The sequence below is a fragment of the Notolepis coatsorum genome, assembly GCF_963971535.1.
Source record: "Notolepis coatsorum genome assembly, chromosome: 6".
NCBI classification, from domain to species: Eukaryota; Metazoa; Chordata; class Actinopteri; order Aulopiformes; family Paralepididae; genus Notolepis; species Notolepis coatsorum.
Window position 1 is genome coordinate 73,328,217 of NC_140170.1, and position 26,655 is coordinate 73,354,871.

The window sequence follows — 26,655 nt, forward strand, 5'->3', positions numbered from 1 at the left end:
CAGGGATGCCAGAGGGGTACAAAAGAACCACCTCGACAGCCCCCTCCCAGCCCCGCCAAGCAGGGGAAGAGAGGGGCGAAAAAGGACCAGGCTCCTTAGCACAGCGCAAGGTACAACACAATATGGACCAAGCAACAGTGAAGGATAACACGCAGTGACATAACCACGAACACACCTCCATAACATCAAACCCTGCAACGCCCGGGCCAACCCGGCATTTCCCCCCTGAAAAAGCACAAAGTCCTTCAGGGTACCAGAACAGCAGATCTGCGCCCCGGCGGACAACGGGTTAACCGACCTGGTCCGGTGCGACCAGAACCAGTCCCGTGTCCTAATCACGCCACCATCCCCAGTCCTAAGAGGGGGGTAGGTACGCGTGTCGATCTAAAACATCACAGAGGGCGCCACCAAGACGGTCAGAACATGAATGCACCGCGCCCGGTGGCCCACCCCATGGGCGTGAGACCCCTCCGCCAATGCTTTGATCTATTCCGTCATCTCCCCCCAGAGATGAACGAGAATTCGTCGAGACTAACCTAGTACACTGGCGCTCGGAAGAGATAAATCTCCATCCTAGTTGCCCCATAAAAAACGCTGTTTCCATGATGAGCAACCAAGGCGCGCCAGCCCATGCATGGTTCCACACAGAAGCACCCAGGGCCAGCACTATGTACACGTCGAGACCCAAAACACATCAATGGTAATTCTAACAAGAACCCAGATAACGTTCCCTCCAAGCCGCCTGGGATGAGCGGCAGGAAGCTGGCCAAGAGACACAGATATGGGTCCCATATGACACGTCTGAGGGAAAAACACCCCTGTTAAACCTGATCTGTATAAAAGAGAGGAGACAGGAACCCCCAGAGAGACCTCCCACGTGAGTAATAATTGAAAAGATATATGTAACATTGAGCTACGTGTTGAATGTCGGATATTGCGTATTGGCTAGACATCATAACCTGGACTATACAGTATATAGAGAGAAGGAATAAAACGCTGAGAGACAGAAATTCGTGATCAAGGAAGCAACATTTTTATTTGTGAAGGTCGCTCTTATATACACACACTCAGCTGGTATTAATGAGTCCATCACTCAGCTGGTGTCAATCAGTCAATCACTCTGAATGGATGACGGGAGAGCACACTCATTATTGTCAACACCCCCACTTGCTATCTACTGACCTATCTAAACTGGAGAAGGAAAAATAATAACAAAAAAAAAACAATTTAATAATAATCAGTTATTGTAACACCTTTACATTCCATTAATCAAACGAAGGCCGTCATTGATATGGTTCCTCTCCTGAGTGAAACAAGAACATAAATCATTAGATTTCATTATTTACACAGTCCGTTTTTTTCACTGGCACTCTTTTATAACATTTTGAAATAAACAAGAAAACCACTTGGTCACTACTCACACTGATGTGGTTTCTCTCCCAAACATAACCTTTGTGAACCTATTTAGTTTGTCCTTAGTTGCTGGTTTGGTAAATACATCAGCCACCATTTGATCTGTGGGACAGTATCGCAAACGGATCTGTCCAGATTTAGTACTGTAGATCTGATAAAATGGTACTTTATGTCTATGTGTTTGCATCTTTGTCTGCGGACTGGGTTCTTAGCTAATGCTATGGTTCCCTGATTGTCCTCATGGACAATGGGTGGTGCATACTTACATGCATCCATATGTGTCAGCAGTTGTACCAGGTGTAAACACTCTTGGGTGGTTGCAGCTAGTGCCATGTACTCTGCTTCACATGTGGACAATGCCACCGTCTGTTGCTTTTTGGTCTTCCATGAGACCAATGGACCAGTCTCATGTAGACTAACACAGTACCCTGTTGTGCTGCGTCGGTCTGTGACATCTGCTGCCCAGTCCGCATCACTGTAAGCCTGTAACCTCAAATCAGAATTACACTTCTTGTAACACAACATTTTATCACTGGTGCCCTTTAAGAACCTCAATACATGTTTGACAGTAGCCCAATGTTCCTCAGTTGGTTTGTTAAAATACTGAGACAGTTTACTCACTATGAAACACAGATCTGGCCTAGTACACATAGTAAGATAGATTAGGCTACCGACCACCTCTCTGTACCGGGTGACATTGTTCATTATTCCTGCCCCTTCAGTGTAATCGAGTGCCCGCTCACATGGTGTTGATCTGGGTTTACAGTCCTGCATGTCAAACCTCTCTAGCATGTTCTTTACACATTGTTTCTGTGACATTGTCACACATCCATCGCACTGTTCAAAGTCGATTCCTAGGAAGTGTGTCAATCTGCCCATATCCTTCATCTGAAATTTCTTTGTGAGCATCTCTTTTACAGCCTTCATTGCATTCTCATTACTGGCTGCAAGAACCAAATCATCAACCCATATAATCATGATTACCTTCTCATGCTCAGTTTCTCTTGTATATACACAGTGATCAGCAGGGTTTTGCACAAATTCATTCACAATTAGATAGTCATGTAACATGTTGTTCCAATTCCGGCCAGACTGTTTTAGACCATACAGTGACTTCTCTAGTTTACACACCAATGTCTCTGTGCCAGATGTCTGTTCATAACCCTCTGGCTGTTCCATGTATATCTCATAATCTATCGGTGCATGTAGGTAGGCAGTTTTAACGTCCATCTGAGTTAAAATCAAATTTTCTTGTGCAGCTTTCTGCATCAGTACTCTGACACTGGTCAGGTCGGCTGTGGGAGAAAAAGTCTCTCCATAGTCAACACCCCTTCTCTGACTGTAGCCTTTAGCTTTATCGTGCCTTGTATTTATCTGTACCATCTGCATTTTTCTTGATAGCATACACCCATCGACCCCCCACTGCAACTTTGCCCTGTGGCAAGTTGGTCAAAGTAAATGTACCGTTCTCTCTCAGTGATTGCATTTCATCCTCCATGGCACTGACCCATTCCTTTGATTCGGGTGACTTCACTGCATCACTGTAAGTTAAAGGTATGTTACACAACATACATTCTGTGCACCCCGGTCAGACAGGGCTTGGGCTCGCATAACATTGTCATCCGACGTGGTAACGCGCATTTTATCAGTGTCCTCAAAACTCCTGAGCTTAGTCTTAAACGCAGAAAACACTATAGTCTCATCACTCTGTGTGACATGTATCGCAAAGGGTTTAAATGCCTCGGGCAGTCCTTTTAATACCATAGCCACGAGTAGACTATCACTCAAAGTCTCATTTGCGTTTCTCAGTGCAGTTATTGCCCTTTCTGCCCGAATTACATAGTCAGTCACCGTTTCACTGCTAGACTTGTGCAGTGTAGTCAGCTCTATATAGAGACTGATAATCCTTGGCTTCCCTGAACCCGCATAATAATTGCGCAATATTCCGATGGCTTTCCATCCATCATCAGACGCTTCTCGCATTACCAGCGATAAACTCTTATCGTCCAGAAACTGGATGAGCTCTGCGTATATCAATGCGTTTTTCTCACCATCTTCTCTCAACTCGTCAGCAGACGCCTCGTCAGGGAGATCCGTTTCGAGAGTGTCTTTTAGTCTCCGTAGCCGGAGATGGCCCATGAACTTAGTCTCCCACAGTTCATACTTTTGTTCATCTCCGTCAAACGCTAGACGAGACCAACGCGAACTCCCTTCCGATTGTCTGGTCGTCATGATTCTAGAGCTCTGGGCCCATAACCTGTTGAATGTCGGATATTGCGTATTGGCTAGACATCATAACCTGGACTATACAGTATATAGAGAGAAGGAATAAAACGCTGAGAGACAGAAATTCGTGTATCAAGGAAGCAACATTTTTATTTGTGAAGGTCGCTCTTATATACACACACTCAGCTGGTATTAATGAGTCCATCACTCAGCTGGTGTCAATCAGTCAATCACTCTGAATGGATGACGGGAGAGCACACTCATTATTGTCAACACTACGTGACCAAAAGCTCAATACATATGTAACAGAGCGCAGAGCAGAAAACAACGTTTTCACGCACCGCTTAACCCAATCTTGACAATAACAGCGGTCCACAACATGGAGCCTGAAAATAACTCACGGAAGTCTCACGACCAATAGAAACGTGCCCAGTGACGTACTCTATGGCGGGGGGAATTCCGTGACCCACCTGCCCAAATGCTATATCTTTAAAGGCAGCCCAAGAGTGCTTCCGCGTTTCTCTGATTGGCCATGACGCCCATGTGACACGCCCCGCGGCGACGCGGCAGTGGCGCATAGGTTGCCGTGGCATTATGCATACGCAATCCCCCCTGTTTTAACATCGACGGTTAGCTCAACTCGTTCCTCAGCTTGCTGTGGAGCCTGCGGTCAGGTTGGTGACAAGTTCGAATCACTTCAATTATTATTATTATTTTTTTTACGTTTAATTAATTTATCGCCTCTCTATATAAACGTAACTAGCGTCTGTCTTTCTTTCGCCGGTTAAGTTTAGGCATTCTTTCGGAGTTGGTTAAGGTTAGGGTTAAGTTTAGGCATTCTTTCGGAGTTGGTTAAGGTTAGAGTTTGTCTTAGAGCATGGCAATAGAATGCCTGTCTTTCTTTCGCCGGTTAAGTTTAGGCATTCTTTCGGAGTTGGTTAAGGTTAGGGTTAAGTTTAGGCATTCTTTCGGAGTTGGTTAAGGTTAGGGTTAAGTTTAGGCATTCTTTCGGAGTTGATTACGGTTAGAGTTTGTCGCAGAGCATGGCAAAATGCCGGTCTTTCTTTCGCCGGAGCAGCAGCCTGTTTCCGCTCTGCCGCGGTCACATGGGCGTCGTGGCCAATCAGAGAAACGCGGAAGCACTCTTGGGCTGCCTTTAATATAGACGCTGCCCAAATATGGCGTGGGACCAGGGAACTCCCCCCCCCCCCCCCCTCCCTACCCTGTGAAGCGCTGACCCAACAGCGTGACAGGAAGACCGAAGGACAGGAGGTCCAACCCCCTGGCCAATCAGAAAAAAGGGGGGGGGTTTATCAGTTCACCCCCTCATGACCCCACACCCCGGATACGATGAAAACAAACAAGCAGCGATGATACCAGTTTACCTAGCATGCTACATGAAAAGCGTATATCCACTAGGATAAGCTCAACCATCTGCACGCCAGCCACAGACAATAGCCACTCGTTTGCGAACAGGTTTTACATACAAATTCTTTAGGCTCATGTGCGAACACGTCACCCGTGTTTATGTACTTCACCAAGTAAAGAAAAACACAGACGTTTAAAGAGAGGGTCAAAGACCTCGGTACAAGCTACATATATGATTACTTCTGTAGGCTAACACTCTAACCAGGTTGTGGACTCGATGCCATGTTTCCCAAACGTAACAGAATACACACAACCCCCTCAGATAAAAAAGGTAAAGTTCACTCTTACTATTGAACTCATGATGAGGGAAGACAAGTCTTTCGACCGAGTGCTAGCCACAGGCCTTGCTAAGCACACATATATATAGCGACCAGAACAATTTACAAGAAACTGTCCTACTCTCTAAGCAAACACACAACCCCACAGGTAGGTGAGGGTTTATACATCGTATCCTCAATATATATATAGTGAATAAACACACAGTTTGTAACAAAAAACAGTCCCCCACCAGGAGGGACCTTTTTATTTAGTAACAAATTATATGTTGGGGAGGGGAACGGGACAGGGGCAAACAGGGGAGTCACTAGCGGCGCCTGCCGCGTGCAGCGCGGTGCTTGCCCCCACGGGGAGCCGGCCCGGAGGAACGGTTCTGGGGAGCCTGGTCACGTCGATCCCTACCGTTACCTCCGGGCGTTGGGCGGCTGGCTGCGGCAGACTCCCTCCACTCCTGGCCTTCTTCGCCGTAGGTCCAGTAGCGGCGACGGTGGTGGCGGAAGCAACGGTCGCAGTCCTCTGCCGGCGTTGCTTTTTTCGGCCATCACCGGTGGCATCGGGTTGGGGGAAATGGGGTTGGAGCTCCTCCTCCATCTCTCTGCAGACTGCCGTCATCTGCTGCATGGCCGACCCGAACAGCCCAGCATCGGAGAGGGGGGCCGTGAGCAGGGGAATCCTCTTCTGTTCCGGCACCCGCGCCTGCTCCAGCCAAAGGTGGCGCTGGGATAGAGTGGCCAGGGCGCGCTCCTTCCCGGCGGCTATCGCCTGCAGCCGGGTATGGTGCAGGATGGCTCCAGCGGCCTGGGCGTGAAGATATTGCTGATGGTCATCCAATACCGACCCGCCCGCCATCATCCCCGACATGTAGCGCGCTAGCTGCGCGATGTTAGAAGTCGCAGCTAGGCTCTGAGTCGCGGCGATGTACGCCTGGTCACACGGAGGTAAGGCCAGTGATGCGGGAGATTACCTGTCCCTGTTTCACGTAGGCCTCCATTGACGGGAACAATGGGCAGACAACGCCCGTCTCTCTCACAGGACGACGTTGCCAGAGATTACCTATCATGTCATCAGGAACAGGTGCAAGCTGCGGCAACGCCACGCCATTAGCTGCTGCGGCGGCCACCATGAGCTCGGGGAACAAGGCAAGCAACTCCCCTTGCATACCTCCCTCCACGTCACTCACGTCCCTCACGTACGGGAGGCTGCCATGTCGGGCGCCACCATCCGACGCGGCAGATAGCTGGGCATCTTGTCTCAGGGTCGGAGGTTCTACCCCAACACCGGAGAACAAGGGACCCCAAGGAGACGCAACACTCCCTGCCACACCCCGAGGGGGAGAATGATACGTCTCCACTGGGGCATCGAACAAGAGCGCTCTCGCCCCCTCCATGTGATCCTCAGTCTCCATCGGAAATGGAGACAAGGCAAGAGAACTCTCGTCCGGCTCCAGCACAACCTCAAAGCCTGGCCGTTCGCCCCTGCAGCTCGCCGCCCTACGATGGGAGCGAGCAGAGGCGAAGAGTCTGCATCGCAAATCCCCAGCCACCAGAGGAGCTGTCCACTGGCAGGGGAACCAGAGCCGGAACCAGGCCATCTCACGGGAGATGGCGGCTCAATGGCCCCTCGGAGAGGCAAACTCACCACCGGGCGCCGCCCGGGCATATCCGACTGCCACGACCACGGAGTCAGAGATGTCCCACGACACACGGAGAAGCGCTGGTGAAGGGTGACGTTGTGAGCGTCCAAACCCTCCAAAGGTGCAGACATTATGTCTTAGCTTTTCTCGTAAATTGGCGAGAGAGAGAAAAATAAGATACAATGTCCACGTAGCTCCTTTCCAACAACTATTTCGGCACTAAACTCAAGTGGTGTATACAGACACTTGTCGGTGGTGAAAATAGGGAAGGAGCTGTTGGTATGGCCACGTCCCCACTTATGTAGAGTAGCGGATGTGGGTGTGGCCAGGCGGATGGGTGTGTACATGTGGAGAAATTGTATTCAGAATTAGATTGAAAGGGATAAGGTTCCACTACGAGCAGAGCGTAAGCTATACGATAATATAACTAATATTACAGGGGTTGTTATCCAAATTAAACACAAAATGCTACTTTTAAGGACTACTGCAGTCTCAAAATTATTCAACCCCTTCATGACAAGCATCTTCAGTACTTAGTAGAGCACCCTTTTGCTGTCATAACCTGCTGCAATTCCTCATGGGCAATGGCCTCCAGTTCAGTGATATTCTTTGGTGTGCGTTTTGCAACTGCCTTCTTCCTTGTTTGTGCAAGGCAATTATCTCTTCTCTGAACCTTTTGGACAATTCTTTTGACTTAGCCATAATTTCTAACATGCAATCAAACGTCACTCTCTATCTCGAGCACTATCTCAAGCACACTTGAACTAATTGCCCTTGATTAGTTGCACCAGGTGTGCTTGAGACAGGGGGTTGAATAATCTTGAGACAGGGGGTTAAATAATCTTGAGACGGGGTTAAATAATCTTGAGACAGGGGGTTGAATAATTTTGAGACTGCAGTAGTGATTAAAGGTAGCATTTTGTGTTGAATTTTGATAAAAAAAAACATTGTAATTTTAATTTAATTTAACTATTTAAACTGTTCTTGTCTACTTTGTTTATTGCAAACAGCTGACAATTTAAAATGTTTGCCAAAAAGCCCAATATGCAATGGGGGTTGAATAATTTTGATTGCAACTGTATAGTGTCCTTACCTGGTATCTGAAAAAAAAGAATCCAATGATCTGATCGCCATTCCAGTTATCCACAGCGATCCTGTCTCCGACGTTGTTGGGCATTGCACTTCAACGGGCGGGCGGGGTCAGTAGTCCAAACCATCCCTACAAGCGTGTGTTTTGCCGGAGTGTTTAGGACCCGCCCCCACGCCGCAGCTCGGTAGAGAAAATAAACGAACCTGTTTCTAACAGGGTGCAAAAATGGCCGAAGGCGTTAGAGGGTGGTATAAGACTGTCTGCCAGCTCAGACACACTCAGAACAGTATGCACAAGGTGCCCCGCTGAATTATGAATGGCAATAGCGAATAAAATAAATACCGTGAGAAAAACCTAGATCTACGTTTCCGGCAACCAAATGGTTACAATTATCTTTTAGTTGGAAAATATTTGTACAGTACTTCAACTCATTATAAAGAGAATTCCAGAGTTTGACTCCCACCACTGATATACACATCTGTTTTAGGGTTGTCCGTGCACACTGATGTTTAAAATGACAAAGTACAAATAGCTTCAAAATGTACTTAAAGGTGACATGCATTATAAATAGGGATGCTCGATATTGGCTTTTTTACCGATACCGATATACCGATATTGTCCAACTCTTAATTTCCGATACCGATATCAACCGATATCACATTTTAATGCCGATATCGGCCGATAATATCGGTAGGCCGATAATATCGGACATCATTTCTATAGAAACGTAAATTTTTTTTTTTTTTTTTTTTTTTTTTTTGATACCGATATTTTCCGATATCACATTGTAATGCCGATATCGGCCGATAATATCGGTAGGCCGATAATATCGGACATCCCTAATTATAAATGTAATTTTTCAGTCTCTAGCATTGTATTATAGTAATAGGAGTTAGTATCAATGTGTTTTTGTGTCAAAACACCATATTGGCGGATTGCTCTGATTCAGCTCAGACCATTTCCTGCTAGATTTAATTAGGTCATCCTGATTTGTCATGTCGTGACGTCACCGGGCTCTGGGTAAGCGGACAGTGATGCGATTGGCTCTGTGGTTGGAGCTAATGCCCGCCCACAATCTACCTCTACACAGCGAGTGGAAACCACTTCCTCATACTGCGGAGGCAGAGTGAAACCTGACACCTCTGCATGCACTCTGAGGGAGAGAGAGAGAGAGATAGAGAGGGAGAGAGAGAGGGAGAGACAGAGAGAGAGAGAGACCACTGTGCAAACACTCCGCACGCAGGTCCCCCCCCCCGCCCCGCGGAGAACAGAATGATACAGAGGGAGAGAGTGAAAGAAAGAAGAAAGGAAGAGAGAGGGAGGGAGGGAAGGAGACCACTGTGCAAACACTCCGCGCGCAGGTCCCCGCCCCGCGGAGAGCAGAATGATACAGTGAATCCTCTCTCTCTCTCCCACCCCCCCCCTCTCTCTCTCTCTCTGTCTACCAGTCACAGACTGTGTGGGCTGACTGTCACTCAAAGTGCTTATGGGCGGAGCCAGGCCATAACAGCCTGAAATCCTAAGGCTGAAAAATGATGGTTTTGAGTACTTGATTAGAAATATAAAACAATGCATTTAAAAAAAAAAAACGTACAGATGTCTTCAATAGACTCACAGGAATTGTGTAAAGTTGCCCAAATAGTGCTAGGAATAGCAATGCATGTCCCCTTTAAGTACAGTACTTGAGTAAAAATACTTAGTTACTTTTCACCAGCAGTGTTAGCGGGTGGGAAGCCGGTTGGGTATGTGTCCTGGTTGTTGCAAACTGCGACTCCTACTGGTCACATGTTCAGCAGGGAGGTGATCTGGGGGAAATAGCGTGAACCTCTGCACGGGTTACGTTCCCCCAGTGAAACTCCTCGTTGTCGGTGAAAAGAAGTGGCTGGCGACTCCATTATGTATCTGAGGAGGCATGTGGTAGTTCTACACCCTCCCCAGGCCAATGCGTGCAACGATCAGAAAGGGAATTGGCATAACGACTAAATTGGGATGGGTGAAAAATACAGAAAAGCCCAAAAATAAATAGAATAAAATTAAAAAATTAAAAAGGATTCAACTCAGAATTCTCAATTTAAAGCCTTAACACTTTCAGTGTCGGGCCGTGTTTTCCTTTTTACCCCGTTGAGGCCACGGCCCATGTAACGTTAATATTGCCTAATCTATGTTTTAAATTATGCTATGTGTCTAATCTGCCCATCGCTTATCAAAGAATCATTTTCCAGTCAACATTGGCAAAGCAGATTGTGTTTTTATCACTTAATTTCCTTTTTATAGCATTTTGAAAACCACTCGGTTTCGAAGAAAAAACAACACATTCCCTGATAATCGCCTTTTACTGGAATATTCCAGAACGTTATCATTTGTCGGTCTATTTATGAATCGTTTTCAAATAAACGCTAGATGGTCGATAGTACCGTACTTTTCGCACTATAAGCCGCACCTGACTATAAGCCGCAGCAGCTAAATTGAATGATGTGTACATATATAAGACGCACTGGACTATAAGCCGCATGTGTTTTAATGTTTAATTACCATATGTAAGGAGTGGAGCCTACGGCTTAATTTGACTCAACACGGGAAACCTCACCCGGCCCGGACACGGAAAGGATTGACAGATTGATTGCTCTTTCTCGATTCTGTGGGTGGTGGTGCATGGCCATTCTTATATTGAGCTTTAAGTTCCCACCTCTACAGAGAATGACTCCCACCTCTACAGAGAATGACTCCCACCTCTACAGAGAATGACTCCCATTGGGACACAATACTGTCGGACAAATAACAAGAATTAACTCATTTACAAGTTGTATTAAGTAAATAAGGGAACAGATAAATAACATTTCAATGCAGTAAAAAAAGCAATATTTCGATTTTCGGGTTTTGTCCACATATAAGCCGCACCGTTATATAAGCCGCAGGGTCGAAAAATGGGGGGAAAAGCCGCGGCTTATAGTCCGAAAAGTACGGTATATGTGTGCGCAAGCCTCATGGCTTTTACAGTGAAACAGCCATATCACATATAGTGGAAACGCTTATATCTCCATGAAAACGAGTCTGATTATCCTAACACTGATAACATAGATTCCTTACCTGACATCAGATGGTATCCAAATGGTATATTCCAATTCCTGATCACCATTCGAAAAAATCGATAAGTATATTGATTCAACGTGTGTACAGTATAACCCATGATCGCCGCGGCTCAGAGGCTCCAGAATGAACTCTGGTAACTCCGGCTGCATGGGTGAGAAGTGAAATGTGGACTGGAATATTTTTTTTCCCATCCATTTTCATTGAGTCCATTCCAAAAGGGTGATTTACCATCTGGGAGACGATAGGGGGCGCTTTTTTCACATCTGATCGCCGGCGGCCCCTGGATCTCCAACGGTAGGCTTGCGTGATGCAATATGATTTCAGATCGCTAATAATAAAAAAAAAATAAAAAATCCGAGAAAAGCCGCGACGTGGCTTTCAACGGCACAATCGTAAACCCAGGATTAGCCGTGAGTGGCGCTCAAAGTGTTAAAGGTGACATGCATTATAAATGTCATTTTTCAGTCTCTAGCATTGTATTATAGTAATAGGAGTTAGTATCAATGTGTTTCAGTGTCTAAATACCATATTGGCGGATTGCTCTGATTCAGCTCAGATCATTTCCAGCTCCAGTAAATTAGGCCATCCTGATTTGAAGGCCTGAGTAACGTTACTCAGGCTCTGGGTAGCAGACAGTGATGTGATTGGCTCTGTGGTTGTAGCTAATGCCCGCCCACAATCTACCTAGACTGAATACACAGCGAGTGGAAACCACTTCCTCATACTCCATGCACTCTGGAGGGAGAGAGAGAGAGATAGAGAGCATTCGGGAGCACTTTTGGGGGGGGGGGGACCTACCGCGCGGCACACACCCCCGAACGGGAGAGTGAAAGAAAGAAAAAAAGGAAGAGAGAGGGAGGAAGGGAGGCCCCCCCCCACAAGCTGCCGCGCTGCACACCCGAGAGGGAGAGAAAAAAAGAAAGGAAGAGAGAGGGAGGGAGGGAGGGAGAGAGGGGGCCTTATCAATAACGGCCTGTCTTTTTTTCTCTCTCTCTCTCTCTCTCTCTCTCTCTCTCTCTCTCTCTCTCTCTCTCTCTCTCTCTCTCTCTCTCCCACCCCCCCCCTCTCTCTCTCTCTCTCTCTGTCTACCAGTCGCAGACTGTGTGGACTGACTGTCACTCAAAGTGCTTATGGGCGGAGCCAGGCCATAACAGCCTGAAATCTTGAGGCTGAAAAATTATGGTTTTGAGTACTTGATTAGAAATATAAAACAATGAATTTTTTTGAAAAAAAACCTTACAGATGTCTTCAATAGACACACAGGAATTGTGTAAAGTTGCCCAAATAGTGCTAGGAATAGCAACGCATGTCCCCTTTAAAAGGTATTAAAGTGTCTTACATTTCATTTGTACACGTATACATTTTTTGAGGGCCAGCCCTGCTGTCGGGGAGATGAAATAATATTAAATATATATGAAATGTTTTTGTATTCAAGTCGTTGTTTTTTGTGGGGCTACTGGGAGCTTGGTGTGTCTGGCGAGAGCTTGTATGTAACGCACACACATTTTTATTAGGGTTCAAGTGCAGCTGTCAGTTGCTATGTTGCTATGTGTTTTTTTTGCTATGGAATTTGTATTCAATTTAGCTCTAAGTGGTATTAAAAGGGTCTTAACATTTCTTAAATTGAACTTGTTGAAAACGGCAAATACCATGTCTATAGTATAATATCCCTGAGGTCATGACCTCTACAAGGTTTGTTTATGTTTATTATATAGTATAATATACCTGAGGTCATGACCTCTAAGGTTTGTTTATGTTTATTATTATATAGTATAATATACCAGAGGTCATGACCTCTACAAGGTTTGTTTATGTTTATTATATAGTATAATATACCTGAGGTCATGACCTCTAAGGTTTGTTTATGTTTATTATTATATAGTATAATACCAGAGGTCATGACCTCTACAAGGTTTGTTTATGTTTATTATATAGTATAACATACCTGAGGTCATGACCTCTACATAAACAAACCTTGTAGAGGTCATGACCTCAGGTATATTAGTATAATATACTAGTACAATACTAATTATAACTATATAATTAGTATAATATTAGTATAATTGTCGATCTTCCTCCTCGACTCGATGCCGCTGTTTGTCTTTGACCGCGGTGTCCGTGGACATGATGATAACCACCGCTGTTTGTCTTTGATAACCACCACGTCTCTCTTTCTGTCTCTCCCGCAGCCTCTCTCTCTACGGGCCCATGGCCGCCTATGTCAACCCTCACGGCTACGTCCATGAGACTCTGACCGTATACAAAGCCAACAACCTTAACCTGGTCGGCAGGCCGTCCACGTTGCACAGCTGGTTTCCAGGGTAACAACCCCTCCACGCAAACATTCACCTTCCGATCACACACCCCTCCCCCCTCCACACAAACATTCACCTTCCGATCACACACCCCTCCCCCCTCCACGCAAACATTCACCTTCCGATCACACACCCCTCCCCCCTTCACGCAAACATTCACCTTCCGATCACACACCCCTCCCCGCAAACATTCTAAGTTACATTGTTAATTTAGTTTGTATTTACTTTTAGTTTAAGTTAATTCAATTAAAGAAATTGTTTTACACACAAACACAAAAGCAAACTTAAAATAATCAGACAACTTGTGTTTACTTGAAGTTTGTGTGTGCATGACTCCTAGTGCACAGCAAGGGAGGTTTGGTGATGAACCTTGTGGTGCGCTCACACCCACTCGCGCGCGCAGGTATACACACACACGCACGCACACACACAAGCGCATATACGCGCGTGCAATCTTTCTATCATACACGCTCTTCTTGCTCTATTTGTGTGAATGTGCGCGCGCGAGACCAATTGGAAAGCTGGCGCGCAGCACGGCAGACGCTTGATTCATAAGCAGGTAGACCCCCCATCACGAATTCCGAGCCACATTAGTATTCACCTCCACTGCCGTCACACAGAATGAAGGGGGAGATGCATTCAGATAGCCAACACCCAGACACCTAGTCTACCTGCGCTTTTTGTTATGTAAAACGGTGGCCGTCGGCCGGGTACTTAGTCACAACGAATGGGTAGAGCGCATTTTTGTGTGCACGACTGCGCGTACACGTGCGTACACATCCGTGCGCGATTGCGCGTACTTCTGCCTCAGTGACGTAGCCTAAACAGTGTTTAACCGCGTTTGACCACCACTGCATGCATGCACACCCCTCCCCCCTCCACGCAAACATTCGCCTTACGATCACACACCCCTCCCCCCTCCACGCAAACATTCACCTTCCGATCACCCCCCCCCCCTGCTCGCTAACGATGTCAACAGATATTGACAGATAGACCCTAGGCTGGAATTACAAATACTCTCAAATGCTTAGCCTTCTAGACCAGTGGTTCCCAAAGTCGGGGTCGCGACCCAAAGGTGGGCCGCGAGCAGCCACGGGTGGGCCGCGAGATGATTTAAAAAAAAAATAATTTAAAAAAATATTTTTTTATTTTTTATTTTTTATTTTTTAATTATAATTTTTTTTGTCAGGCCACTGAACTTAGAAGCAGGCCAGGACAGTGTTTCTAGTTGTATTCTAAAATTCTATTCTATTGTATTCTAAAATGTGACTATATGGTTTTATATTAACTTAATAAATAAACAAAAACCAAAAATCTACTTATTTCAACGAACATTTCAAACTAAATAACAGATTATGCACATAAAATGCTGAAAACAACCGAAGCAACAATAGTATTTTAATGAGGCTATTATTATTATCATTATTATTTTGCAACAAGTTAGCCCTCTCATAAATAGCACATATAAATGAATAACTAACTTGAACTAACTTAATAGGATTGAAGTGATATTTGGCTTAAAAAATCGGTCGCCTGGCAAAAAAAAAGCCTGACGATGTGCATTGGGCCGCGGCTCTCTGACGCCTTATTTTCTGGGCCCTGGCCTGAAAAGTTTGGGAACCCCTGTTCTAGACCACGTGTGCAAATGTATTACTGAGGTTCTCGTAAGAAAGAATATCTTAAGATAAGATAAGATATTCCTTTATTGATTCCCTTGGGGGAATTCAGGCATCATAGCAGCATGGGGGAGGGGAGGTACAGGTATGGGCAGGGTAATAGTAGAAGACATAAATACAGGCAATACAATTATAGTACAGCAAAGTAAAAATAGGCAGTGTAAACAATATAATTAACTCTGAATATATGAGCAAGTAGGTAGTGTGATGAAAGGTGCGGATGAATGGTAAATGGTAAATGGCTGCATTTATATAGCGCTTTTATCCAAAGCGCTTTACAATTAGTTCCTCACATTTTACCCATTCACTCACACATTCACACGCCGATGGCGGAGGCGACCATGCAAGGTGCCAACCTGCTCATCTGGAGCAGTTGGGGGTTAAATGTCTCGCTCAATGACACTTTGACACGCTGCCCGGGAGGAGCGGGAATCGAACCGGGAATCTCCGGATATCCAGACGGCTGCTCTACCTCCCGAGCCACTGTAGCCCTATCGACAACATCACACCGCGGGTCTTTTCACGTGCTTCGGCTTCTTATTTGGTCTAGAATACATTTTCCCCGACCCTGCCAAACGCTGGAAAGTCAATGTTTTTGGCCTCTCGCTTGTTATTAATATTCCAGTTAGGCTTGGCTCGTGGGGAGAGAGCAGAGGCTTGGATGCTCTCCAGGCATCCAAGCCTCTAAGCCCCTTTTCCCATAAATGCCACCCAGTCCCACACCCTGCCAGAAAAGGCATTTGTGTCTGTGTTTATCCCTGACTGGTCAAGCCATGTCCCTATTAAATTGAAGAGTTCAGGTTCCAAGAAGCCTACTGCGTCATAAACTGGGAGACCATCCAGTCTGTCCAAAAAGCACTTGCTCCCTTGTTATTCTGCTTGGAAGGGGGTATTCCTGTTTGCTGTTTGTTAGCAGAGCTGGTGCTCATGTTCACAAATATTGATTGAACTTTCCGACTTGGCCTTGGAAATAACAGAATCTGAATTTTTTATTTGGGTGGTGTTCCCCTTTAATTTGACCTATACAATGCAGCATTTTCCTAGTTGACCTCGTGGCATGGATTTAACTTTACTATGAATCACAGCCCTGGGCATGGATTACCACAAGGCATGTCGTATAAAAAGGCAAAGTGCTGCTAATTTGAACTGCCGTGCTGTTTTCCTGTAAAGGCTGTTGTCACATTGACGAAAGGACTTGATTTGGAGAGAAAACAGGAGCCGTCGGATATGCAGCAGACCAGACTGGACTAGAGGTGCCAGGGTATAGTAATCATTGTGGCATTGTTCTTTTTCTCACACTGCTCCACTGCATCTATCATCACCAGACTGTGAACTGAACAGGTGTCAGATTTGAGATGGATCTTTTGTTGTTGTGTGCCGTGCGCCGTGCTTGGCGTTCATTGGTTCCCATGTGGAACGCTTATGTGAGCTTCAGTTGAAGGAAATGAGAGGAGCTGAGAGGAGCTGAGAGGAGCAGATAGCTGAGAGGAGCTGAGAGGGGGGGACTTCCAGAACATCTGTAAGAGAAAGAGGGTCCACTTGTGCCTGGGGTTGATTGTTGGTGACCATATGATCTTGTGGTTGGTTGTTAGTGACCATATGATCCTGTGGTTGGTTGTTAGTGACCATAGATATTGGGGTTGGTTGTTAGTGACCATATGATCCTGGGGTTGTTAGTGACCATATGATCCTGGGGTTGTTAGTGACCATATGATCCTGTGGTTGTAGTGACCATATGATCCTGGGGTTGTTAGTGACCATATGATCCTGGGGTTGTTAGTGACCATATGATCCTGTGGTTGTAGTGACCATATGATCCTGTGGCTGTTAGTGACCATATGATCCTGTGGTTGGTTGTTAGTGACCATATGATCCTGTGGTTGGCTGTTAGTGACCATATGATCCTGTGGTTGGTTGTTAGTTGGTTGTTAGTGACCATATGATCCTGTGGTTGGTTGTTAGTGACCATATGATCCTGTGGTTGGTTGTTAGTGACCATATGATCCTGTGGTTGGCTGTTAGTGACCATATGATCCTGTGGTTGGTTGTTTATTTTTTTTATTTAATTTTTTTATCCCATCCCACTGTTAGTCGCTATGCCAATTCCCAACTCCCTTCCTGGTTGTTGCGCACCCCCCCTACTGTTGGTCCGGGAGGCCGGAGACTATCGCATGCTATCCTCCGACACATGCGCAGCCAGCCGGCAGTCAGCCTGGCAGCTCAGATTCTCACTGGGAGAGTGTAACGTGTGGAAGGTCACACTACCTCCCTCCAGATCCTTCCTTCGCTGAGCAGGCGCCCCGACCGAACTGTAGGAGTATTTTTCTGTTTACAACGCCCAGGACCCACCCATCAGCTTTCCCACCCTCTAATACTGCCAATTGTATTAGTACGGACGACCAGCCAAACTGAAAACAATGTGGAGAGCTGGGATCGAACACGCGAACCCAGCGTCTCCAGCATTAGTGGTGAGTGCCTTTGGTTGTTAGTGACCATATGATCCTGTGGTTGTTAGTGACCATATGATCCTGTGGTTGTTAGTGACCATATAATCCTGTGGTTGTTAGTGACCATATGATCCTGTGGTTGTTAGTGACCATATGATCCTGTGGTTGTTAGTGACCATATGATCCTGTGGTTGTTAGTGACCATATAATCCTGTGGTTGTTAGTGACCATATGATCCTGTGGTTGTTAGTGACCATATGATCCTGTGGTTGTTAGTGACCATATAATCCTGTGGTTGTTAGTGACCATATGATCCTGTGGTTACTGTATGTAATATATGTTGGATGTTTTAAAAGAGAGATGTTCCTCCCTCCTCCCTCTCTCCCCCCTCAGGTACGCCTGGACCATCGCTCAGTGCCGGACCTGTGGCTCTCACATGGGCTGGAAGTTCACCGCCGCCAAGAAGGACTTGTCCCCGCCTCGATTCTGGGGCCTGACCCGCTCGGCCATGTTGCCCCGCATCCCCCTGGCTGACGGGGAGGAGGGAGGAGAAGGCTCTCGCCTGCTCTGCCTGTGAGGACGTCGGGACCGGTCCCAGCCTCTCTCCCCCCCGGGGTCTTCAGTGTCTGTCTCTCTCTCTCTCTCTCTCTCTCTCTCTCTCTCTCTCTCTCTCTCTCTCTCTCTCTCTCTCTCTCTCTCTCTCTCTCTCTCTCTCTCTCTCTCTCTCTCTCTCTCTCTCTCTCTCTCTCTCTCTCTCTCTCTCTCTCTCTCCCTCTCTCCCTCCCTCCCCTCCCCATCTCTCTTTCTCTCTCTCTCCCCCCATCTCTCTTTCTCTCCCCCTCTCCTCTCCCCCATCTCTCTTTCTCTTTCTTTCCCCCTCTCTGTCTCTCCCCCCCCTCTCTCTCTCCCCCCATCTCTCTGCCCCCCTCCTCCCTCTGTGTGGTTACTCATGGGTAATCAAACGCCTCCCTGACGAGCCACAGCAGCAAATCCATCCCGTCTGTGGAAAAGGTCATTTTTAAGTGGTACCTTTTCAACATCGAAATTGAGTTGGAACAGGATGACGTTGGTGACTGGTCGTGTGTGTAGAAGAAGCATCGTTTGAGAAGAGGTGGAACATATCAGTCATAGCTGCTGCTTCTTGAGCTACTGCAACCTAGCCCGTTGTTCTGTCAACTACTGAAGACACAGCATTGCACTAAAGCTTAAGTGAATAACTATGTCGTCACCCTGCTCCTTTCCATTGGCGGTGAGTGATGGAGATTCCAAAGCATTTACAGGTTACCTACCGAGGCGACTTAGTTTAAACATCCTCTTGGCCGTCATCGTAAAAAGCCAACCCAACCGCTCGATACAAATCCCACCTCTTGGCTCTTCAGGAGATCTGTCTGATTTAGCTGTGAAACCGGTAAACGCCATCCACTTATTGTAGGAGAAAGGATGAGAGGATCCAAAACGGAGCCGGACTTTTGTGTACGACAAATTATGCCACTCTTTGTTTTGATCTAGTGATCAGGATTGAACATATTGGCTGTATTTTTGTATGCGTGAGATCTGAAATTTCGTTTATGTATTTTCCATGTGTGCAAATGTATGCTTATATTACCTGCCCCCCCCCCCCAAAGAAGAATATCCTTATTGGTATCTATTTTGTATCGGGACTGAAAGTACGAAGGCTCATTGTTCTGCAAGACACTGTGCCTCAGAAGCATTTACCTCTGTTTGTTTCTTGTGCACAAATGCAAATTATATGGGGAGAAAACAAGAGCTGTCGGACATACAGTAGACCAGACTGGACTAGAGGTACCAGACATACAGTAGACCCGCCTCCATAAGGGTCCAGTGTAAATATCGAACGGATTTGAGTTTTGATAAATCAATCAACCACAGACATGAGTTTGATGAATCAATGAACCACAGACGTGAAAGAAAAGTTGTAAACGGCAGCGTGATTTCGCATTCTTCCCCCTTTACTTTTTTTTAGTACATTCTTGGTTTTTAGTCACCATATTATTGTATATTGATATCATTGTAAATAAGAGAGAGCGGTTGCTAGTCTCTCATCCCTGGTGGTTCTACGCCATGTAGAATGTGCTTTGTCGTCTCTTGCATAGCCATTCATTTCCAGTGTCGGAAAAGTATTTGTTTATCTGTCGCAAAGTCTGTCTAAATGTGATGGATGACGGCTTTCTACCATGCAGTCATTGTGTATCGTAAATTCGTAATGTTTTCTAAACATGCCGAACCATTTGCTTTCAAAAATGATAATGCTATTCCTGTGCCCAAGACTTTCCCAAGACAGTATTTGTGAACAACCTGATTTGAACTCTTATAAAACCAACTCCCAAAGAAACCTGACAAGCAGGAGTCTGATGTCCTCCTACAGTCTCCAGAGGTCAGATGCACCCGCACACCAACATCCTTGGGCTGAACGGCCTCAGAACATGCAGCCCATATGCTGACATTAATGCAAATCAATGTCATCCGTGCTGTCGACACTCGGATGCATTTAAGTGGATTATAAAAAAGCAAGACATTTCAGTCCTTCGACAATCATTAACCTTCCTCCAGGCAAGAACGTTCTCCGGGAACAGATAGAGATGATACCGAGATACATAAACTAAACAATGGATACACAGCTTTGGAGGAGTTGCTTCACTGACTTCTACACGACTACTTAAGCTTGTGGCTTCTTCCTGATTAGATTTCTAGTATCGCCATCGGTTCTGAACCGGAGAATGCACCTTCCCCCCCCCCCCCCCCCCCCCCCCCCCCAAATATCATCCTTGGTACAGTCATTCACTCTGTCCACCTTTTCCAAGTAATTCTCTATTCATAGTGTTCGCCTGACGACGTGTCATAATAATAATAATTAAGAAAACGTCATTTGTATAGCACCTTTCATACAAGAATTGCAGCTCAAAGTGCTTCACAGCAGTAAAACTATTTATTTAAAAAAAGAAAGCATAAAAAGCACACAATTTACAAGTGCAGACATAAAATAAGTATAAAATAGACGGCAGCAAAATAGACAAAGTCAAGGTAAGACACAACATTAAATCACATCGCTTTTCATATTAAGATCCAACATCTTAATAGGCCTCTTTGTTTCCGGTTTGATTATCGCTGATACACATCCTCTCATGCCTACCAATATGGCGCAAATGCCACAGATCATTGGCCACGTTTGTCAATGAATGAAAAACTGTTATTATCGTTCTTTCATTATCTTCAGATGTATGTGATGGTGAACTGTGAATAAAGCTGTGCAGCCGTTCACCAATACAGACCCTGTCCGAGGGCATAGGAATAACATTTGAGACATGAAATTCGGTAGTATTCCCCTTTAAATACTATTCTCCATTACTTGTATTTCCTGCTTAAATGTTAGCCAGGAGTATTTGCAGGATACACATCTCTGACACGAGTAATAAGCATCAGTAGCCGTTTTTCCTCAGGCAGGACTCTTATTATATCATATACCATTCAAATCACGAAAAACAATAAATATACTATCATACTGTCATTCTTTTCCTGTCTTGTTTACATGTTAATTTATTTATAATATATATTTTTTGGCCTTTCTATCATTTTTCTCCCATCCCCCAATTTAGTCATTATGCCAATTCCCTTCCTGGTCGTTGTGTGCATTTCCCCACTGTCAGTCTGGGGAGGGTGTAGACTACCACATGCTGCCCCACTGTCAGTCTGGGGAGGGTGTAAAACTACCACATGCTGCCCCACGGTCAGTCTGGGGAGGGTGTAGAACTACCACATGCTGCCCCACGGTCAGTCTGGGGAGGGTGTAGACTACCACATGCTGCCCCACTGTCAGTCTGGGGAGGGTGTAAAACTACCACATGCTGCCCCACGGTCAGTCTGGGGAGGGTGTAGAACTACCACATGCCTCCTGCGATACATGTAGAGTAGCCAGCTGCTTCTTTTCACCCGACAGCGAGGAGTTTCACTGGGAGAGCGTAACATGTGTGGAGGTTGGTGTGGGCGTGTGGAGCACCCGCGAACACTGCCAATTGTGTTCGTAGTGACAGCTGACAGCTGGATTCGAACCCAGAGTTCCAAGATAAGATAAGATATTCCTTTATTGATCCCATTGGGGAAATTCAGGCATCATAGCAGCATGGGGGGAGGGGAGGTGAGTTACAGGTACATGGTGATAGTAGAAGACATGCTACAGGTAATAAAATGATAGTACAGTGGGGAAGTAAACATTAAAATAGGCAGTGTAAACCATATAACAATATAATTATGTGCATATGAGCAAGTAAGTAGTGTAAATAAGTCAAGGGTAAGTATGCCCTCAGTTATATTTGCATTACAATAATAATAATAACTATTTGTATAGCACTTTTCATACAGAAGTTGCAGTTCAAAGTGCTTCAATAGACGCTATAATCTAAATATATGCTATGATTAAGTAAGTATACACAGGTGCAGTATGCATAAGGTACGTATGGCGTGATATACTTCATACGTTGTTATTAACTGCCTGCGCGAGCGTGCGTGTGTGTTTGTGCATTCGCACAGTGTTTGTTTTATCTGGGGCACAGCAGGGGCACGTGCACAGAGGCAGTAGCTCTGTGTTTCCTGGTGGACCAGGCTGGTGTTTTCTTCCCTCACACACAGTAGGGTGCTAATGAGTCCTTGTGAACGGGAGGCTGCGTCCTGAGTGTCTCTGGTAAGTGCTTTCAGAGGGAGAGATCAGGCGGATGTGAGGGGCCTTCAGAGCAAAGGGCTTTCAGAGGGAGAGACCAGACGGACATGAGGGGCCTTCAGAGCGAAGGGCTTTCAGAGGGAGAGACCAGACGGACGTGAGGGGCCTTCGGAGCGAAGGGCTTTCAGAGGGAGAGACCAGACGGACATGAGGGGCCTTCGGAGCGAAGGGCTTTCAGAGGGAGAGACCAGACGGACGTGAGGGGCCTTCAGAGGGAGAGACCAGGCGGACGTGAGGGGCCTTCAGAGCGAAGAGCTTTCAGAGGGAGAGATCAGACTGATGTGAGGGGCCTTCAGAGGGAGAGACCAGACGGATGTGAGGGGCCTTCAGAGCGAAGGGCTTTCAGAGGGAGAGATCAGGCGGATGTGAGGGGCCTTCAGAGGGAGAGACCAGGCGGACGTGAGGGGCCTTCAGAGCGAAGGGCTTTCAGAGGGAGAGATCAGACGGATGTGAGGGGTCTTCAGAGCGAAGGGCTTTCAGAGGGAGAGATCAGACGGATGTGAGGGGCCTTCAGAGCGAAGGGCTTTCAGAGGGAGAGATCAGACGGATGTGAGGGGCTTTCAGAGGGAGAGACCAGACGGACGTGAGGGGCCTTCGGAGAGAAGGGCTTTCAGAGGGAGAGACGAGACTCTGGACACACGCTGGTGTGACACCTTGTATCTCTCCAGTGGAGCCCGTTAAAGGTGGAACTAGTTTGACTCCATCCATAGCTGTAACTGAGGGGTACAATTCCCTGACTGTATTGAATAAGTTTGGTATCATTAAACCACTACTGCGTTATGTACATTACTACTGGCCATACAGTACACAGGTATATGTGATGAACACCCCCACAATAACACGGCTTAACAAGAAAGTACTGTTTATAATAATATTTATTAGAAGAGCACCAAGATTATCTTACATTATTTATTAAGATTGAGAGTTGCGCTTGTAAGGCGAAGAATGTGCATGAATAGGTCAAGAGCGTAAGTCCATGAGCATATTACGCAGGGGATAATTAATACCACCCGTAGCATAAGAATTATATATAGTACACTAGTAGGTCAGCTGGAGATACTAAGGGGGTTCCCTCCGGTTGTAAGCCAGCAGGGGGGAGGAATGTTCGAATGCAAAAGTCTGGATCAACGGGGAATCAATAAGCTCCAGCTACGGGAGGCGGTACATTACTCCCTTGATCGGCAGACGAAAGCAGCAGCTATAATCCAAGTATGCGCGACAGCATAGGTGAAAGCCAGCCAGCCTCTCCTAGAGACGGGCTCGAGTGATGCTCCTCACGGGTAAATCCCACACAGCAGCGGGTAGACGGTTCTCTGCTCCAGCAACCACGGTACCAAAATCAATATAATCCAGCCGGAAAAGGCTCTGCATTCACCGGTGTAGGTTCTCCTGTGCACGGTACTTCACATTTAACTAGGTCGAACTTGACGTTATTTCACTAAGCTCTGACACTTTTACTATCCTATTCGCACGCGGTTATAAGTGCTCTATTTAGACGCAAAGTTGCTCACTTCACTTGGTCGTTGACTCGTGATGAAGGCTTCAACTTGTTGGGTTAACTCGTTTGAGGGTAACTTGACTTTAGGCTAAGTGCTGCTGTATCCACCTGCGCCGTATTTATACGTACGGTGAATAATCTAGTACCAGCCTTATTTCTGTCTCGTATTACTGCGCAAAACCGGGCATGTTCAGGCATGTCTTAGCGGTGACTTTGAACTAGACGTTGGGGGTATGGCCGTGGCGCCTAGGGGATCGCTTCCAATAGGAGAACGAATATTATGGTCTGTCCTGTACCAGGTAAAGGGATATTCCGTGTATATGTACAAAGAATATACAAGGGATATCAAACGATATACAAATATTATACATGGGATCTCAGGCAATAAATATATATATTCGGTTTAATCTGACCCTTTGTAACAGCCGCCTCCTAATTAGTCCGCACCTAATTAGATAAGCAGAGACAGATTAACCGTCTTGTCCACTACTCAATGTCCGTTGTGAGGAGTAGGGCAATTCACAAAGTCAGTGGGTCAAGGTCGTCATTAGGAGAGTCGGGGAGCCTTGGCAACTCTATCAGCCTCGCCACGGGTCGGGTGTATGTCCGCCCCTGGACGAGCACTTCTGCCGCTCTGACCTTTCCGTCGGCACCAGTGATCACTTTGCTTACGCGGCCGGCCGGCCACGCAGCTCGGGGTAGTGACTGGTCTATGATCACGACGACTGTGTCCACTTTTAAGTTGTCCCCGTCCTTGACCCGCTTCTGACGGGCTGGAAGGGATGGAGGGGGGGGTTAGGAGGAAGCGGGCCTGAGACTGCTTTGATCTGTGCTTGGCTGTGCCTCCACCTCCTCCGTCTGTTTCTCTTGTTTGGTCTGTACCCCGTCTGAGGAGGGGCCGGTTCCAGCCGCCCCATCAAGGAGTCGCTTGGGGTGCTGGGTTCGAGGTCAGCTACGTCTGGAGCGCAGCTGAGGGGGGTGGAGTTCGGAACTCCCTCTTGTGCCCACGGTTCTCTCACAGGCCTCTCGCCTAGTGTCAATAGCCTCTCAACGGGCTGTACGAGAGAGTGGCCGGTGTCGCTCACCTTTGTGTGCAGGCAGCGTGTAGGCGTGGGTGGACTGTCAAGTCCGTAGAGGGGGCCCTGGAGCGTCCACCCCAGTCGGGTCTGAACCGCGACTGGGCATCCTTTGGGTCCGATGTGGGCCGCCTCAATTGGGAGAATGAGGTCCGCGTGGTCGGAGCCGATGAGCAGGGTCGGTGTGGCGCCGGCGATAAGCGGTATAGGTAGTTGACGTAGGTGCACATACTTCGCCATCAGCTGTGGGATGGGGTAGGTGTACTGTGATAGGCCTATGTCGTGGCTGGTGAAGACGTTGGTAATACTATACTGCTTCTCGGGCTGGTCCACCGCTGCTATCTTGAAGGAGACATTTTCACCCTTTATGGTCTTCTGGTCCCTTCTGATGGTGCGTATTGTCATGGTACCTTTGGCACCCCGCAGGCCCAACTGGGCTGCGGCGGAAGCGAGGAGGAGAGTCTTTTCAGACCCATCGTCCAGGACGGCGTAAGTGTCCAGGACCTTGTCCTCGTAGCTCAGGAGCACTCTGACCACTTTGATGAGCACTCGGGGGGTCCCGCTATGCTGGTCAATGTGGAGCACTCCTGTTGGTCGGTTGCCTTGGATCTTCTGGAGTGGTGCCGACTCGCGGTCGTCCGAGTAGCACCGTGACTCCCAGTGTCTGATGTAGCAGTCGGTACACCAGGGGGCGGTCTGGTGGATCTTCGGTACTGGTGCCACCGCCTCGGCCTGGTACATTACCGTGACGGGCCCACTTTGTTGTCCTGGCGGACGCCTGTTGATGTCATGCAGGACCTCCAAGTGGGCACCGCCGCACCTGCTGCACTTCTTCTTCAAGCGGCACTCAGCTGCCATATGGCTGCGCGCGCAGCGGAAGCAGCGGCGGTGGTCTTTGATCCACTGACTCACCTCGTCCGTGGTCAGCTTCCCGAAAGTGTCGCATTGATACAGCCGATGTTCCCCTTCACAGTACTGGCATTCAATCTTCCACTCCTCTTTCGTCGAGGGGGTGTTGTGGTTATTGTGCTGCGGTACTGATTCGGCTTGGTGCATAACGGTCACCAACCGGCGGTTATCATTTGATCCCCGAGGTCCTGGTCTTGGGCTTGGTCCACTCCATACGAACGTGTCCAGTCGTAGGCTGCTGACCTCCCTGGCGAGGAACTCAGATAGGTCTAGGAGGGATGCCTCTGGGCCGTTGGGGTCGCGGTGGTCTCTCTGCCGCCGAAAACGCTCTTGTCGGGCGGGAGGGAGCTTCTCTAATATCCTTTCTACATTAGAGTTAGCGTACAGTTCGTATATCCCCTTTTCCTTTTGGGACCCCAGCATCCCTACCAGGGACTGTACCTTGATAGAGAGGTCATCCAATGCTCTGTTGTCTCTGGCTGGGGGGAGACGGTCGATGTCTCTTATCTCTTGTATCACGTAGTCCCATATGCGTCCATAACGTTGGTCGAGGGCTACTAGAGCCGCGGTGTATGGGGTACTTGAGTTGGAATATGCCAGCGCTATATTATGCGCTCTGGGCACCTTCAGGTGCTTGAGTAGGATAGCATACTTGTACGTCTCATCGGGGACATCGGACATCATTGTCTCTAAGCACATTCGTAGCTCTGTGTACTGTGCTCTGTTCTCGTGTGTGAAGTCCGGGAACGTCGGTGTGCCAAGGTACGATGCCATGGATGGCTGGCACATCGGTGAGCGTTGGGGGAGAGGCCTCCTGGGCGAGTCTCCCCGTACGTGTCGTCGTGG

The 26,655-nt window shown here is 47.2% G+C and overlaps 1 protein-coding gene across 3 annotated transcripts in view; it reads left to right on the plus strand.

Annotated features, from left to right (window-relative positions):
• The window catches only part of crbn (cereblon), a 96,768-nt gene extending 78,523 nt beyond the window's left edge, over positions 1–18,245 (plus strand). For all 3 annotated transcript variants that reach the window (XM_084316679.1, XM_084316680.1, XM_084316681.1), the window contains exons 10-11: positions 13,346–13,477; positions 17,988–18,245. In XM_084316679.1, the coding sequence (XP_084172805.1) occupies positions 13,346–13,477; positions 17,988–18,171 (316 nt within the window). In that variant the 3' untranslated portion in view covers positions 18,172–18,245. The remainder of the gene's footprint in view (positions 1–13,345; positions 13,478–17,987) is intronic.
• The last annotated feature ends 8,410 nt before the right edge of the window (positions 18,246–26,655 follow it).